General features: G+C 40.0%; 1 protein-coding gene across 3 annotated transcripts in view; it reads left to right on the forward strand.

The window, feature by feature from the left end:
• Window positions 1-2,852: 2,852 nt before the first annotated feature.
• Window positions 2,853-18,671, forward strand: part of pde4cb (phosphodiesterase 4C, cAMP-specific b) — a gene marked incomplete at its 5' end in the record, with an annotated part of 47,660 nt that continues 31,841 nt past the window's right edge. The window contains one exon of one of the 3 annotated variants that reach the window (XM_079221411.1): window positions 2,853-3,088. In XM_079221411.1, coding sequence (XP_079077537.1) covers window positions 2,853-3,088 — 236 coding nt within the window. Of the gene's footprint in view, window positions 3,089-18,424; window positions 18,559-18,671 lie in introns of those variants that run through there. The other 2 variants (XM_079221413.1, XM_079221412.1) reach the window with 2 other exon arrangements.

Below are 18,671 nucleotides of genomic sequence, written 5' to 3' on the forward strand. Positions count from 1 at the left end.
TATCCTGGTATTAGTCACATTAAGAAAAGATCCAGGATTCAGCTCCTCGTCTTTTCTCCCCATTGACTCATAATAGCAACAGTTTAATTGACTTTGCCCACGCGGTCTACAGTTTTTTGTATTTGGAAGGATTTGATCCTACTCATCCAAACCTCTCATTCAGTCACAGTCATACTGGTGGACTGTGTTGGCAGATGAAATGGACTGTTTCCAGAGTTAAAGGTTAACCAAGCACTGGGGCCTCGTTATGATGCTGTAAGGTGTCTTACAAAGATATTTCACTACTGGTCTAAAGTTGAATTTCTCCAAGTCAAACCCCCATAGGATGATTTGACATTCTAAATCCTGAGTGTATGTCATGTTTATGTCATATTAATGTATTTGTCTGCATCAGTGTGTGTGTGTGTGTGTGTGTGTGCGTGTGTGTGTGTGTGTGTATTTGCTCTATGTTTGTGTGTAGGGCACCATCTGCTGGTCGCATTTGGCAACACTTCATACAACAGCTGTGTTTCTGTTAGTGAGCTCATTGCACTGACCCCTCCTGACCCCTCCCGAATTAAATCTGTACTTTGGCCGTTGCCCCATTTGGCTCAAGAGCCCTTATTTTTCACTCCTTTAATCCCTTGTTAAAATGGATGCAGAAGGACAAAGCGACAGATGACAAAGAGACATTTAACAATTGCATTGTTAAATCAATACTTTTGTTTCCACACCACAAGATGAATGATAAATGTTTGACAATTTTTCAGATTTGCCATGGAGATGTTAATGTTCTTTAGATACTTTACAGACACGACTAAAAGGTAGTATTTGTAGGTGTTAAATCAATACTTCACCCACGAAATGACCATTTGTATATCAGTTACAGTTTAATCATGTGTTACCATGAATTCTTAAACCAAGAATTGAAAAACAAAGTACATCCTTGGTGAATGTAAGTAAATGTGGTCCCGGTTTAACAAAAGCTAAACTATTCAGAAAACTCTAATACAACTTGTGCAGTATAACCCGAGTCTTGTTTATCCAGTCGTATGCTCAGTACTTCCCAAATGCAGACTGTACTGGAAGAAGTGTTTTAAATAGTAAAGTGTTTGCGAGGATGCGTGTGTTTGGGAAGTAGTGAGCATTTGACTGGATAAATGAGCCTTGGATTGTACTGCACTAGCTGTGTGAGATGTTGTATAGTTACGCTGTTGTTAAACCTGGAACCTATTTACTTCAATTCATCAAGGAATTAAAAAGGAATTTTTGCATTCACCGTTCGCCAATGGAGCCTTTTTCGAAAAACTAGCTTTTTTTCAAGAATTCAAGGAAAGTAGTTGATACACAAAAGATATTCCTTTGAGTGTTAATCACATTACTCTACCGCTAACAATAACACTGATTACACCTTTGTGTAGTTAACAGACACAATGAAAGGGCACTATCCACAGAAACCCAGACTTATTCAACATAATACGTTGTCGTCACACTAGTTTGATTGAAAGATTGTCTCTGATAATTGCAGTTCAGAGATGGTACATTGTAATAACAAAGAAGGCTAAAAAGAGGTTTAAAAAAAAAAGTGGTTTAAACTTTGAATAATAAATGAAGCAGTGATAGATAATTAAAATCCAGTGTGTGTTTTGCAGTTCTATTGTATTTTCTGATGTGGGAGTTATAAAACGGAGACAGAAATGTATTAATTGAACCAACTCTGTTCTCAGATCATAATTAGAGTAAAAATATACCAGTATAAGGGTCATATTTGCTTTTGTCTGCTGTTATCTTAAGCGTATGAGTGATAAGCATCTAGACAAATACTCCTGTCACCCATATGCAGATGAATGCTGACACATAGCCAACCACTGACAACCATTCTGATCTTTGAATCCCAAACATTTGACATAGTGGGAAGTTCTCTAATGGATGAATGATAAGAATATATGGTAAATGTATCTTGTTGTATTAATGAACTGAACTGTTATGTGTGTAAAGGAGAAGCAACTTGTATTTACAGCTTATACTTATCATGGGAAATGTTAAGGTACAAGCAGATTTAGGACTTTAGTTTGTGTATCTTGGCTGAATTCACAAGGTTTTGTTTTGGGTAGCGGAGGTTTGGGCTGTGGGTCAAAGGTGAAATTCAGTTTGATCTCTGTTTTTCCATCTCCCCTCAGCCCTGTTGGGAAAGTAGTATTCACTTTAGATACGACTAAAAGTTTAAGTGACATTTTGTTATCTTTTATCTCAAGAGGGCTCTGTTTTTAGAGAGGGGCCCTGCTGCCCAACATATTGAAAATCTATCCAAGCTACACCCTCTCAGCGCAACATAGGGTTAGCCTGTGTTTACACAGGCAGAGCTAAAGTCACTGCTTAATGTTTGTGCTCTGATGAGGAAGGAAACAAATGTAAACTGATGCACTTGGCGGTTTCCAGTTTACTCCTGAATGAAGGGAGTGGTGGACACTGCTAGTTCACCCGTGGTACGAGCTAACAACGCAATAATTCAGGCCTGGCCATATTTAGGCAGGACTCTGTTATGTAAACAGAGCTTGCTGCTGAGGGGAGGGCTCACTCCTGCACTCAAGTCCATGTCCATCAGCAGTGCTTTTACGAAGCTCCGTGGAGAAAGATACAGAAGAATCTTAAACTGCATGGTGAAGGTGGATCTGAAGAGTTTAGAGACTCACACAAGTGTCTCTGAGTATGTAGTGCATCATTACAAGACGGACTTGTTTTTGACTATGTGAATTAACTTGAATAATACTGCTGCTTTGAGATGGACAACCTGGACTATCAGACAGGACTGCGAGGGCTGCCGAGGAGATCAGCATAAGAGACCAAGTTTTGATAAACACTAATACAGCAGTATGAGTGAGGCCCTCTTGGAAAGCTCTGGGGAGACTGGTTCCTTCCCGCTCAGCAGCACTCAGCCCATCAAGCTGAAACCACAGTCAACGTCTGGATCACCCTGTGGATCCCCAAGGATGTCCCCCTGCAGCTCTCCCCGAAACTCCCCCCGGCATTCTCCTTTGCTGTTCCGCAAGCTCCTCATGAACCGCAGCATCGCTCTGCAGAGGCGCTTCACCTTGGCACACACACCCAGGTAGTATTAATAGTTACAAACCTTTGCCACGGATTTGACTTAATCAGGATTCACAAGACTTTCTCTCTTTGTAGTTGTACATGGATAAAATATATACATTTTGAAGGCCATCAGAGGCCATCTTCAGAGTCTTTTTGGCACCTTTCTTAACTTGGATGCACTCAAGTTGTCTCAGGGGCTGATAAAGGTAAAGGGGCATGTCTCCGAGTAACAAAAGCTGCATTTTCACGTCATCAAGATGTGTGTCATGGGTTTTCCGTGGCAAAAAAGGCCCATTGTCTGATGAGAAGGTAACTGTGGGAAATCATGACTTTGTTGAAGTCGGGACCGGTGTCATCTGAATGGACCTTGTTGTTCTTGCAATGAAAGAGAGGGTCTTGTTTTGTGCCTAAGGTGTTCGGTGCTGCTTCAGCAGGCCTAGGGTAGCTCAAATAGTGAGGAGAAAAGATCATTTAGGAGGAGCTGGACTGCGTGTCTCTGACCTGAGGATTCTGTTCAGCAGAGACAAAGCTGAATTCAAAGGGATTATGAACACCTCCCCGCAGTACACAAGGCTGATGCTTAATGCCATTTGTTCCTCATGACTGAAAATAGACAGCATGCATCTCTTTTACGTCAGCAAAAGTTAAGTTAATTTAATTTAGTCGCAAAAATGCCTAAATTGAAATGACATGTCTTAAATGTTTAAAAGACATATGCAGTGTGGTGGGTGGAGATTATTAGTAATTGCAGAACAGAATGTTAAGTATAGATATCAGCGTGACTTTCTGAAGTCATTTTCAGATTTTTTTTAATAGATAACCATGTTACTGTGAGAAAAGGCAGTGCTGTCGGGTAGTGACGTATGAAATTGATTTTCCATGTACACAACCATGACCTGTAGGCCATTGAAGGAAACTCCTGGAAAGGAAATTTACCGTGCTGTCGAAAACCCTCATTTATCAGGGTTGTCTGTAAAAACACAGTAAAGAGTAATGTTTCTACAATTGTAACAGTTTTATTTGTAGAACATTATTATGTGAGCATTAACAACAGTTTGGTCCTTTTTTATGTAATCACATGATGAACTATCATACAAGTAATCAGAATCAGAAATCAGAAACCGTTTATTTGCCAGGAATGTTTACACAAACGAGAAATTTTTCTAGGCGGAAGGTGCATACATTAGACATGAGACGTTAGGCGAGACAAACAACAATCAACGACAACAACAGTGCAATGATATTAAATCAAGTGCTCAGACAAACAGATAACGTAAATAGAGAGATATATTTCATCTTTACATTACATTTAGCTGACGCTTTTATCCAAAGCGACTTACATTTTTGCTCTATACACCGTAAACACAGCAATGGGGAGAAATTCAGGGTTAAATATTTTTGCTCAGGCTCGAACCACTGATCCTCTGATTGAAATACGGGCATTCTAACTACTGAGCCACAGTCACCCTTAAGATAACTGTAATACTGAGAGAGTGTTTCCCACAGCTATCTCAACAATGTTGTCCTAAGTCATTTGATATTAATAACATGCTGTCGCCACAAGGGTTAGGAGATCTCTTTGACTGCGAGCTGTATTGCCAGTTTCACATACATTAAATACACATAAGATTAAGGAAAGCTAAAGGAAAACAATCTAGGTCTTGATAAACCTTTGAAAACCGAGAAAAATATTGATAATAATATATGATGGAGTGTGGCAATCCCATCAGAATTATTTTGGATAGAGCGTACCACAGACATCATACACACCATTGCTCTCTCTCATAACTCTTATAATAATCCAGTTATTGCGCGAGCCCGTTCAACCAACACATTTCTTATTAAATTCTGATGAGAAAAGTTACCATGCCAATCTAACTCAGTCATTGTCAGAAAAAAAGCAATTAAAGTTAACCAATTTTCATCATTTGTGACAAAGAGTAAAAGCAAGCAAATGTAATATTACTGGAATTATAACCCTGGCAGGTTGAGGGCAACAAAGAAGAGTGACGACCAGAGGAAAGGTTGTAATAGTTCACTGAGTAGAGTTTATTGCACTATATATATTAGGTCTATATATAATACAATGTATTACCATTACAATAACAAACAACTTAATCACATGTAAATTATGGTGATGGAGATCAAAATTAAAATGACCAAAGATACAATTACACTCTTATTAAAACGTTAGTTTACTAGGTCTATTTCTTTGTATATTGGCTGGCCATTTTTACCTATATTTGACAGAATTAGAAAATAAAAATGAGTGACTAGATCTCTACAATAGATCCACAGATGTCAGGAAATTATGCAAACTTAATTTATGCTGCACTTTTAATACACATAGGTGTGGTTTAAACCTCTTTATATAAACCACAAGTATTGTAAAAGCTTTATAAAACATTTTCAAAAAATTTGCACAGTGAAATAGTCGAGTTAGTTGAGTATGTGTATAAAAACAATCCAAATTCACAAGTAATATAAAGATAAAAGATAAATTCTCCACAAGGCTTTGGTAAATCAAGGCACTACTTAAGGGTATGGATCCTAATGAGCTGGGACCGTTCATATAAGAATATTACTATTGTAAGTTTTTATATCAGGCTCATATGTCTGTTTATTTGTCCTGGTCTTACTTATAATAAATTGTTGTTGTTATTATAATGTGCTTCACATAATTTCACCGACCACATGACACACGTACCACATTTTGAATATAATGGTGTATTTCTATAGTGTCCTCTTTCTAGTTTGCAGTGTTCCCTCCTGCTCAGGGAAGTGGTTGTGGTGGTTGAGACGGAACAAGTGTCACTATCTGAACCCAAACTTTAAGTGCTAATAGTGAGAAACAAGAGCCCTGGAAGTAAAATGGCCACTCCTCTCTGGTGTAAGCAATGTGAAAATAAAATGGATGGTAACACTTACATGGTTGGTTTGATCTAGAACTGGTGCCGTAGCCAAATCTATATTAAGGCTTGTATATCTACTGGTGTGGCATTTTACCAGTCTGTCATACTGCCCCTCCTTGATTTAAAAGACACTACAGGGATTCATGATGTTTTTCTTTCCTGAGGTTTGAATATGCTTGGGAAAATGATAAGAAAAGTCTGGAATGAAAACACATGGCAGATGAAAATGTCATCATTTACGATAACAAATATTTTACATTCTTTATTTCAAGCACATCATTTTAGCAGGGTTGTTATCTCACTTCTGAGTAAATCTTCTACTGGCTGATGCACCATCCTATGTTTTAGCTTCTGACTTACAGTACTGTCACATAATGTGTGAAAAGTGAATGAGTGTTGGGAAATGTATCTTCTCACTCACTTTTTGACTACCTTTCTCATTCAGGTAAACACATTCCTATGGATCCCCTAGGATCTTTACAAACTGTCTTGGGTGTGTGCAAACTATTTTATATTAGGATTGGTTGTTGTGCCAAGTCTTCAGTTTTCCTTTTTAGCATTTAGACTGGAGATTAGACGATTATCCTAATAAAACTGACTGACACTGGCAACTAATGTATTTTATATGGTAATAATAACTGATTTATCATTTCAGTTATTATTCATACACAACTAGTGTAAACATTCTCTGGTTCTAGTGCCTCAAGTGAAAGGATTTGTTGCTTGTAAACTACATCAAGACCATCAAGTGGAAATTGGCATTTCCTTTTTTTTTGCCTTTTTATATATATAAATGTATATATATATATATATATATATATATATATATATATATATATATATATATATATATTTCTTTTATTTCAGACTCGTAAGTCCATATAACAACGAACAGAACAACAACAATATATAAAATGCAATACACTACAATACAAGGACACAGGTATAATCATTAGTTAAAAAGTCACTCGTGGTTAAAAACATACAGACACTTGTTCCAATGCTTCCAGAGACAAGAAAAATACCTTGTATCACTCTGTGTTGGCTTGGTCAAGGCTTTTGTAATTACATTTTCGGATTCATCCAGTCGACATTTAAATTTGTACATGAAATTCCTCAAAACAGCATGAAGAGTGGGAACATTATGAGTCACAAACATGTGACTTGCACTTGCCCATCTGGGAAGTTTTAGCAAGATTCTAAAAGCATCATTATATTCCACCTGAATCTTTTTAATTTTTGCTCTGCTGTACCTGCACCACAGGTGTGCTGTATAGACTTTATAACAAGCTGATTAATCTATAATGAAAATCATTGTTAGTTGCTGCTCAAATTTAGAGCAGTATGTGACGCTAAAGCTCCAAATAAACTCTTCTATGTGTAATTTTTGTAAATGTGAGCTTGTGTTCTTTTGCCACCCTGCTCAGCACCAACTCTAACAATATCCCCCTGTAATTATGTAGCTGCAGGGCAGCAGAAGGAGGGTGTCGGGTCAGGCGGGCCGTTGATCTCACGTGTCAATGAAGGCTGAGCCAAGCCAGCTCTGCCAGACACAAAAACACCCAGCAGCCACGCAGTAGAGTCAGACCTCCCTTTAGCAAGTTGAGACTCACCAAAACGTTCCTCTGCAACTATCTTGCTATCACAGTGTTTTCAGTCTCTCAAAGCTCACAAAGGCTCAACGCTCAAAGTTTAGTTTTTGTCTCAGATATCAGAAAAAAAGTTGCTGAAAAAGAAGATCAGCCTTAAACTTGATTCAAATCTTTTACGTTGCGCTCTTGTCTATTTGTCTTGGCGTTGGATATCCTGTGGAAAACTGACTTCTCAACAGCTCCAGAGGACTTGGTGGGCTGTCCTCAGCTCCCACAGCGACCTCCGGGGACTTTGCATGCTCTCACACTACTAGAGGAAGAGGTCAACCCTCGTGGACGCTATGCCGTATCATTGCTCTCATGCAACAACTCAACCACCCCCCTTTCCTGCAAACAGAGCGACTGACTGACAGGAGTCGAGTAACAAACCCACTTTGAAAGTATTTAACATTCTCTCCAGAGCTCGTCCACAATGTGGAGCTGTGCTTCTGAAGTCCCTTTTAGGAATGTAGTCAATGTCACGACTTGGATTACTTTGAGTGTTTACAACAACAACAAATTCGTAAGAGAGGACAGACAACTGTGGAAAGTTGTTCCATGCAGCTGAGTCTTCAGTTGCAACAACTCCCTCTTTGCTTCTTCCTCCTGGAGAGACTAATTGAATATCATACTCCAGTCAGCCTTGTTGAGGCTTGCCTGGGACTTCAGTGGGAGAACTCTGCAACGTTCCTGAACGATTTTTCATTTATTCTGAAGCACTGAGGACAAATCAGATCTGTCCTCCACCTGAATGTGTCAGTTTTGTTTTCGTTTCTCACCTAGAAATTTATGGTTTATCGCAATACCAACCTCATGGAATCCAACCAAAACAACCAGGTGGATCATATCAGAAGAATAATGGACTGATTTGTGAAGAATCCACAGGAGACTCAGTTCAGATGTTTAGCTTAGTGTCTGTCTCATATAAGTAAGTGAGTTACTTACTTAGTGTCACGTATGAGACGGAAGCTTAAAGGACAATGAACAAAGAACACCGATTGGCCAGGAAAGGGGCGCCGACTGGTTTCGGACACGGTCGGAGACACTCGTGCTTGGGGTATGTTCCTAAACTATGCATCCTGCATCTTTTCAGCGTTCTTATAAATGAGAGGGAGTGCTCATGCATGTTGCAGCAGGGCTCACATACCTGGAATGATAGCTTCACTGTCTGTGAAACAGCCTTAGACAAGTTCATTTTTAAACAGAACACTAATTCAGTGATTTTACTGGAATTACAGGGTTTTATAAGTGGGTACTGTTATGATCTAATTTGAATACTGTAGTCATGAAAAGACGCAAGCTTTGACTTTACTTAACATCATTTGCAAGAGTGAGTTGAGAAAATGTGGAAGAATGATATTCATCTTCCTAGTAATTCAAATAAATACCCAAACAATAATGCTATGTTTAAAATGTAGTTTGGTGTCTTAAAAAAAAAAAAACATCAACTGCAAATATAATTAATTGGAGGCATGTAAAGCTATTACACACTCAGTGGCAGAAATGGACTAGAAAGTGGAGTATCACTATAATTAAAATGTCACTGATGCTCATCATATGGATGGTAGAGACGGGAAAGATTACCATGTTTATGACTTGCAAACATTGACGTCATCAGATAACTCAAGACAAAATGTATAATTGCAGAGTTGGTCTAATAAGGTTTAAATGACTGTATATTGAAGATACAGCACCATACTTGGGTTTCATTACTGAAACTTAAATGAGGAATTTTGACTGATACGAGCCATGTGTGTCGGTTTGGTTTACAACTTATTTCAGATGTAGGAAGAGTTTCCAGTTGTAATTACAACCAGTTGATGCTCGTCTTTTTTTCATAATTACAGCAACTTTGTATTTTCATGTAGCAGTAGCATGTCTTATTGTAACAGACATAGAAAAGGCAGGTTAGCGTGAATTTGTTTCAAATCGTTGTTTAATGCTATATTCATGTTAACACATGTTAAATACAGTTCCTTTAATGAACTGGAACACCTTCATCAGATTGAAGAAACCTGATAGGAGAAGATTTGATGAGGAAACTTTCATCATGATTATTGTATAGATATTGCTAATGGAAGTCTGCACAGTAGAAAGGGTTGTATGGGCTCATATAGTAAGATGTGTGTCATCGAGCACCCTGACTTTTGAGGCTAGTGTGTGACTTGCAATGTTTTTATATTTGCTGGCATTTTACCCAAGTGGCAAGTTCCATTCAACAGACTTCCTGTTTTTGCTGAAAGTCTCCCAGAGACAGTTTTCAGCACAATGACCCTGAGACAAAAGCTGTGCTAAGTGAACACAAAACACTGAAAGGAGACATTCATTTTCTATAAGTGCAAGTGCCTCAATTTGTGAATAATGCATTTTCTCTTACACTGTGTTTATATGTGTGTATGTTGTGCCTGAGACATTGTATGTGAGCAGACAGAGGATGCTGGTGAATAGATAGCCCTGCCTGTTGTTGCCATTGTACAATGAGAGACTGAATCATTTTACACGACTGAGAAACACTCTGCTTCTGTATGTATGTGTGTGTCTGTCAGGTTAGACGTACATGCATGTTCCCATTGCATGCATATGTTTTGTGTATTCTCGCTGTGTTCATGCCTGTTGAGTCCTGCAAAGCATCACACTGGGCTGGGATTAGTTGGCACCGCCCAGCTCTACAGACTGATACCGGGTCAGTGGTTGACTGAACCTCCCAAACCACATTCCAGCATGACCACACAGGCCACGTCCTCCCTGCCATCACCCACAGCAACACGCATAGAGTAAAAGAAGAGGGAAACTGATAATGATACGGTACAGAACTAGATTGTACTACTACATACTCTACTATGGTGCTTTTAGCAGATGTGGCATGTAGTTTTTATTAATTAAAATATACAGAAAACTAATAATGAAAATAATTACATCCACTTGCAACTGTACAATATTTATATACACAATATATATTCTGCCTGACAAAAGCAGTGTGTATGATAAAGAGTCAAATCTTAGAGCATTTTTTGTTGATTTCACTGGTTCTTTATTGCGATGTTGTTGTTTATATTTGCTGTATCTAGAAATGTTGGCTTTTCCCATTCAAACTCAAACCTACCAGCTAAGATGATGCTAAAAAGTATGCAGTTTTAATATCAAACATTTATCAATGCTGGAAGTTTCTTGATCACCATGCAACAATTCCCTCAAATGACTAAGAAATGTAATTTCAAAGAGGAAAAAGTTAGTTTTCACAGCTACAAGCAGAGTTAATATTGTCTCTGAAACAGAAACCAAAGCCCAAATCTGGTTGTTTTTCTTGAAGTGAACAACTTTGGAGTTTCCCGGGTACATTTAAAATGCTGAGATGTGTAAAACATAAACAATCTTGTCTGGTAACTTTGCATATCTGTCAGAAATGTTTCCAAATCATGATTTGGCATTTCATCAGAGTGACTTCCCTGGTCAAATGACTCATGCTAACACACGACAGAAACTGTCAAATATCCAGATAATTTACGGATTAAAGCAGCAGTTTAACGAGGCAGGTTAGAGTCCCCAGTGGAGTTGAGCTCTATATGAATATAAACTATTAATGTTTTATTATATTCATGAATTGCAGATAAGACCACAAGGTTCATTCATACAAATGTAAACTAAGAGTTAACCACACCACCAAAACTTGGTTGAATAGGTATGTAGATGTACCAAATCTAAAAAGGAAAAAGACAATTTATCCATTTGAAACTAGAAGCATTAAATAGGGATAATGGTGAAAAAAGCTCTATCTTACAATGTTGAAAAAACTTTTAGAAGGCAAAATAACAAAAGACTAGTAACTTGAGTTGAGGCCCATGCCCATTTGTTGTCAATTATATACACACAAAAATAGAACTATCTAACAAACATATATTTATTTTTAAAAGCATGTTAGTATGGATTGATTATAGTAAAGACAACCTATATTGTTTTTTCTGTATAGAGTACAGCAAAGCTGCCACCCTGTGGCTAAAACGTGGTATTAACCATTGACGGGAAAGAATATCAAAATACAATACGTACTTAATGATATACTTTTACTAGTGTATTATGTACACTAATTTAAAACACATGCAGTCTGATACAGTGATTTTGTTCAAACTGCTTTAGAGAGGCGATGATTAGACTTCATAGTTATTGTTTAGTCCGCTGTTAAATTGTAATTCTGAGAGGTGTTTCTTATGTTTCATCCACTTAATTACATTTTTATCAATGAAGTTTGGGCCGCTGTGTTTGATTGCATTAGTTTTAGCCGTATACTCTCTATTCTTTCAACATCACATATTTACCTGCTCTACATCCCAAAGAAAGGATAACCCAGTGTGGAGTTAGGACCCAAAAGCAGAACTCAGACAGAGCTTTGCAAAAGTTCACAAGCAACTTTATTTAAGAAATATGTGTTGAAAGTTGACAGTGGAGCGGGGCAGGCAGTGAGAGCTGTCCGGCGACTGGGAAGCAGACGGGCGAGGCGCCGAGTGAAGCAGGCGGAGAGAATGGGCCTCAGGCACCGGAAAAATAAGATTATACAGAATTCAGACAAACAGCAGGATTTGCCTGACTGAAAGTAGAAACGGCCCATAGTGTTAGTACCATGCTGGCGAACTAAACGATCTGGTGAAGACTGGCTTGCCTTTAATCTACCTTTACAGAGTTTACACATTTAGTGTTGAAGTTATTTATTATTTCATTATACTGAATGTTATTATATGTTTGCTCTCCTACATCATGTAAGAGGAGTGGTGGAGTATCTGTATGTATATAACATGTCCAGCCAATGCTAGATATAAGAGTAAATGCACACTCCTTGCTCTGAATCTAAAAAAACACTGCAGCTCTGATAGTATAATCTGTCAGCATTATCAGCTTTAGCCGCCATAAGAGGGCAGTGCAGAGCCGTGAGCTGGCCGGTGGGGCAGGGCTCTGTAAATGAAGCACAAAAGGCTTCAATTACACACAGAGGGAGAACTACTTCATTCAATGCATTGCTATGACTGCACTGCTATGTTAAAGAAAAAGAGCACTTTTAAAAACAGTGCTCAAAACTGCTTTCCCCTCTGAATTACTGCTCTTTTGACTTGTAAAACATATACAATCCTGCATCGACTTTTCAAATGGTCATTTTCAGGAAAGAGTAAAGATAGTTTTGTAAAAAAAAAAAAAAAAATCCAACCTGCATTTGCTCCTGCACTCTTGGATCAAAGACTCTCAGATCACCCTAACTAAGGCAGCCTGCTCAGTCCCATATTGGTCCCAGCTTATCATATAGTGCATTCCCAGTAGGAGATTTGCAGAGTGGGGAGGGGGGGCAATAACAGACCCCCAAAATAAAATCCCCAAGCCTGGAATAGTTCCTCAGCCCCGCCAGCCTGGCATCACATAACACGTGAATGTGACATGTGTTTCTCATTTCTCTCTCTCTCTCACACACACACACACACACACACACACACACACACACACACACAAAATCCATATTGATTGTTCCACCAGAGAATTGCTTACTTTCAGGTCAAGTTGCCAAATTCGGTGTTGCGTTTTAGCAGCCGTGGAACAGTTAAGAGGCATTTTGAGTCAGCTTTGCTCTTGAAGTTGAGATGTGTAAGATGTGTTTAGGGTTTTTCATGCTGGAGAGGGTGTGGTCTGTTGGACAGAGGGTTGAAAGATGTCATCTTTCACACTATCGCACCTCTGACTTTTTCAATGAAAAATTAAAGAAAATAGTCGTCATAATTGCTATAGTCATATTGAACCTGCATATTCTGTCCTTGCTTTGTTGTGGTTGTGCTTAGTGTGTGTGTCTGTGTTTCACTCCTGTGTGTAAATGTCAACGGTTTCTAGGCAAAGTGAGACCCCTGCTGGATAGTCAGTCCTTCTTCAGCAGACTGAATCAGCAGTCTGACTTTACTCACATTAGCTAAATATCAACATTCTCTGATGTCCTCGATAGAACAGTTTAACTTTAACGAGTGTGGGTGTTGTTGGAAATACCGACGCTTGCTTGGTCAACTAATCTCGGACAAATAGAGATTAAAGCCAAACAACCACCAAATGCAGAGACACTAAACTCTTAAATAACACATTCTAGTCAACTGTAACTGCAGATTGTATGTTTTGTGGGAGCTAAAGAAGAAGCAGTCCAACTTGAAAGTCTAAATAAGCTTTGGACTGTAAAAATAGTGAACGTGTCTATTACATGAATTGATAATGATTTTCCTGGCAGTTTCTCTAGCTGGGAATTTCCATCATATCAATTGCAAACAAGCCTGATATTGATATTTTGATTGATAAAAGGTTGATATAAGTTTGATACTGTGTATCACTATAAACTGTATACAGACGGACGAAAACAGTTAGCTGTGCACTTTCTTACACCCCTAAACACACTCTCCACTGGTAGCTTATTCTCATTAGCAGACAGTATGTTGTCTTTAGAGCCAGCTGCCAGCTGGACCGTAGAAGTCATATGGCAGGTGGATTTGGTTACACAGGGGCCTCCCACACTCTCATTCTCAGCAAACCTCCAGCCCGGCATCTGTTTTGTGGTCCAACATGTTTCACACGCACATTGCACAAGGAGGGAGGAGACCATGTTGGGAGGGGTACAGCTAGGGTTTCAGTTTAGTGTAACTAAGACAAAAATCAAAACATGGTAAACAGCTCAATGGGATATTGGAAATCACAAATATGAAAAATGTAATATGTGTTCCTTCCATGGCTTTTGGTGTAACATATTGGTCAAAAAAAGTTGGGTTTTTGGTTGTAAGTCCTTGCTTAGTCTGTCTGTGAATAATCAGTTATTCCACTGCGCGAGTTTAAAATAAAGTCAGCACTTTAGCACAAAAATCAGATCTAGAAAAGTTTACAAGAAACAATTTTGAAAGTGAGACTTGCATACATCACCATATCACAGTGCAAGGCAGTACCTCCTCTTAAGGGTCTCCTTGAGGCAAATGGTCCCACCAGGGATTTCTTTGGGAAAGAGACAGTTTACAGTGAGGAGGCAAACGTGGGCCAGATACACACAATGAGCATTCCCCACTCTGTGCACATAAGTAAGCGACAGAGCATCGCCAAACAGGTGTTGAACTGTGACTGGAGGCATGTCCAGGGACAGTTAACACTTGTCTGTGCAGTGGTTCAGATAAGGGTCGGCACCTAGAGGCCAGTCAAATACTGAAGTTCCCCTTTTGGTGTCTCAGGAACTTGGAGCGGCAATGGAACGGATTGGTGCATTCACAGTGATGTGGACAATGCACTCGGGCTTCCCCGAATACATTTGTTGGGCTCTGGAGCATTTTGACTTCTCGGTAGTCGCCCATAGGCAGCACAGACTCGTGTTATTAAAGCAGCATATTTCCTGTCCCTTACTAAGAGCCTTTCCCTGGACATGTTTTTTCAAACACAATTGTTTTATTATGAGTCCACCAGTGCTGCATTTACGCTTCCTGTGACCGGTTCACACACGCCTCTGTCTGCGCTCAGCGTCTCGGGAGCTGAAAAGCCCCTCAAAGTCCCTCAGAGCCTGTTCTCTCTCCTCCTAACGGCGGTGTTTTGAGGCTTCTGTCTCCGGGTAATACACACCGCCTGTCCGGCTGCAAGCCCGCACGTAATGAAGCCTGCGGAGGCTTCCGTTCAGCCCTTTCGGCCTGGGCCCCGCAATGGGTTGTGCCCCAACAAAAGCAACGGCGACGAGGGCTCTAGCTTGGCTAGTCTCCATAAAAGGATGCGAGAAGGAGGACTCAGCCAGACATTGCTCTGTTCATTTTTATTTTATGTCCTTTAATAATCCCCAGTGGGGAAATTATTCTCTGCATTTGACCCATCCTTAGTAATTAAGGAGCAGTGGACTGCCGTGAGGCGCAACAGGGGGTTCAGGGTCTTGGACAATAACACTTTAACATGCAAACTATGGGGATCGAACCGTTGTGGTTTCAGGACGACCACTCTCCCTATGAGCTACAGCCGCCCCTAAAATGGAGATTGAACCCAGGGCCTTATACATGCAAAGCACACACACTCTACCACTGAGCTACATCCCCATAAATGAACATCTATCACTTCAGTTAGTTTCACGTAATTTCTAAAGTGTTGTTATTTATTTCTTTATTTTTTGTTGAAAAAGAATCATTTCCCAAAATGTTTGATGGGTTTAATGCATGTTTGTGATCCTGATTGGTTGACAAAAAGAACATTTGAATATCCGACAATCAAAGTTGAAAACCGAATACCCAATTAATGAGTATTCGAATAGTTGAATATTTGCACCCCTACATTATACGAGACTGTTGTGGTTAACAGGGAGATGTGTTTTGTGTCTGACCCAGTTCCACTAAAGGTGAGATTGTCACTCAGAACACAGAGTAGTTCAGGATAGTAATTGAATCTAACAAATATGTAAAGCCTACATTGTTCGCCTCCTTTTTCCTGCCATGCAATGTTTTAATATAGAGAACGCTCTCTGTCGGCCATAGTGCGCAGGCACATGGGGCGCTGACGTTTGCGGCCTTTAAAAACACCCGCTGGCAATATAACTATTTATAATCAAAAAAACGTCAAGGAAAAGTAGACTGATAATGATCTCTTTGACTATCCAAACAAGTCTAACATCAGAGAGGTGTGTGTTTGGAGGGATGTTTTCCAAAGCTTTTCAACTGTTCAACAAGCAGTTCTGAAGAAATAGCTTAATGCCATTTCACAGAGAGTGAGTTCTGAACAGCTGAGCCATCAGCAAAGACCCAGGTCTGGTACTCAAACTCACTCAGTGTGGAAGTTAAATGACAGGAGCTCACAGCCAGTGCCATCTGATATCGCCCTGCTGCTATACAAATCAGCCAGTAAATGACAGTTGCAAATAGCATTTCAAATCTGGTATATGGTAAAGGCCTAAATTTGTTGAAATCAAAAACTTTGTGTTGAAATCAAAACTTTGTGTTGGAATTAAATGAAAAAGAAATGTTGCTGGGTCAGTAAGTTTGTCAATTAAAATAAACCCCTTTTCATATAGAGTTAAAGTGTAGAACGAGTTCAGGCATTCCGATGAACTTGATAAACTTTGGCTATTTGAGAGAACAGCTGAAAGGTAACACATCTCTGCTTCCACGTCCTCAACATGTCACCGCTTTTAAGTCAAGTAAATGTTTTAAATGTCTGACATTTTGACAGAGCCTCAGTAGCTACAGGGTATAAATTGAGGGCTTCAAGATTGAAAAATAAATACCAAAAACGTTACTTTTGGTATGTCGGATTAGGATTCAAAGCAGAAAAAGGATCAGTAAAAGTTTAAAAGGTGTCATTGATGCCGTTAAGGTCTGTGACCAGAGAGCTTGAAGAGTTCTTGATCTGTGGAATGATACGAAATGCTGCTTGGGGTCTGAGTTGATGAGCTAAACGCTTTCTTGCAATGTCTCTGTGTTCATTATATGAACTGCAAGAGCGCAATAGAAGTCGCTAAGCGTCATTCGTTTGTAGGTCAAGTCTTTTAGTGATTCAGGAGATGGAATTATGCCGGAATTGCCGATCTATATTTAGAATAATCAAGGTGAGTTCTTGCATCTTAATGTTGCACATTTAAGTTGAGTAGGAAGTGGATGCTTGACATTTTAAAGCCCTGCGCACCCCACCTCCTCGTTCATGGGCCTGCCAGCACGTCCGCCTCTGCCGTTTTCCCTGTTTCTTAAAAGACAAATATTTGTCAACGATGTCGACAGCAGCGAAGTGGTTAGTTGGTGAGCTCATCAGTTCCAGTTCAAGTCCATCACTGCCTGACTGGTGAACGTACCCGTGCTTCTCTGCTGAAACACACTGCAGGTTGGAGCTACAAGTCGTCCTGTGAATCCTCCAATTAAACCTGCTGCCATAAATGTTCTGTATAAGGTCTACAGACATTATTAAGAACATAAAACTATATCAAACAAATGGAAATGCATGAATGAGTTGTCATATGATCTGTGTGTGTGTGTGTGTGTGTGTGTGTGTGTGTGTGTGTGTGTGTGTGTGTGTGTGTGTGTGTGTGTGTGTGTGTGCCTGTGCGTGTGTATTGCTGAGCCTGTTAACAGTTAAATAATCCACAGGAGGCTGCCACACTGCCACAGAGAGTTTCCCTGTTTCTAAGTGCACACATACACCACACATTTACCACATGTGCATATAAACCTCTCTCTCTCTTTTTCTCTCTCTGCGGCCCCTCTTTCTCTCACACGCACACACGTACACACTGTACAATCACACAACCCCATACACATGAGGCAATTACTACGACCACAGACCCCCCCCCTCCTCTCTCACTCTCTCTCACACACACATCCTGCACATACACTCACTCATAGTTCATGTCTTTTTTAAAGCCTCAGTGGTCCATGTGCAGCCAGAGAGAGCCATAGAGAGAGGGAGAGGGAGGGAAGGAGGGAGGAGTGTATGTCTCCAGAGGAGAGAGAGTTCAGCACTGAACTCCTCAATGTGGATTTGAAACCGCCAGCTGAAGCTCTCCGTGTTCAGCACTCCAAACCGCATGAAACAGCAGCGTTGAGGAAATGACTCTTTAAAACCCACTCTGCTTTGATCCCTCTTCCTTCTTTTTACCCTCGACTTGTTTCTGGACTGAAGGCATGCCGCTGAAACACACGAAGGAGGGCTTTCCTCCGTCTGTCTGCGACTCAATGGAAACCTGGCTTGGTGTGGAGGGAGAGGAGAGAGCGCACAAGAGCCGAGAAGTAGAGGAGCGCCCGGAGGAAGAAGAAGAGGAGGATTAGTGGAGAAAAAAGCCAAAGGGAGACAGAAACAGACACAAACATGAGTTTACCGACCAACTGTGGGCACCTGGCCCCCTCGTTCCAGGATCGCTATCTCAAAGTGAGGAATGGGAATATCTGCGGGTCCCCGCGCGCTGTCAACCGGCCCATCGACATTGTGCAGAAACGCAGGCGGTAGGCCAGATATGGTTTTAATCCAGATGTTATAGTTGCACAACTCTAAACACACAGCTGTCTATTATTTTTCAAAACAGTTTCATCATTCTTTTTTTCTGACAAACACTTCA

This window comes from Taurulus bubalis, assembly GCF_910589615.1.
Source record: "Taurulus bubalis genome assembly, chromosome: 7".
NCBI lineage: Eukaryota > Metazoa > Chordata > Actinopteri > Perciformes > Cottidae > Taurulus > Taurulus bubalis.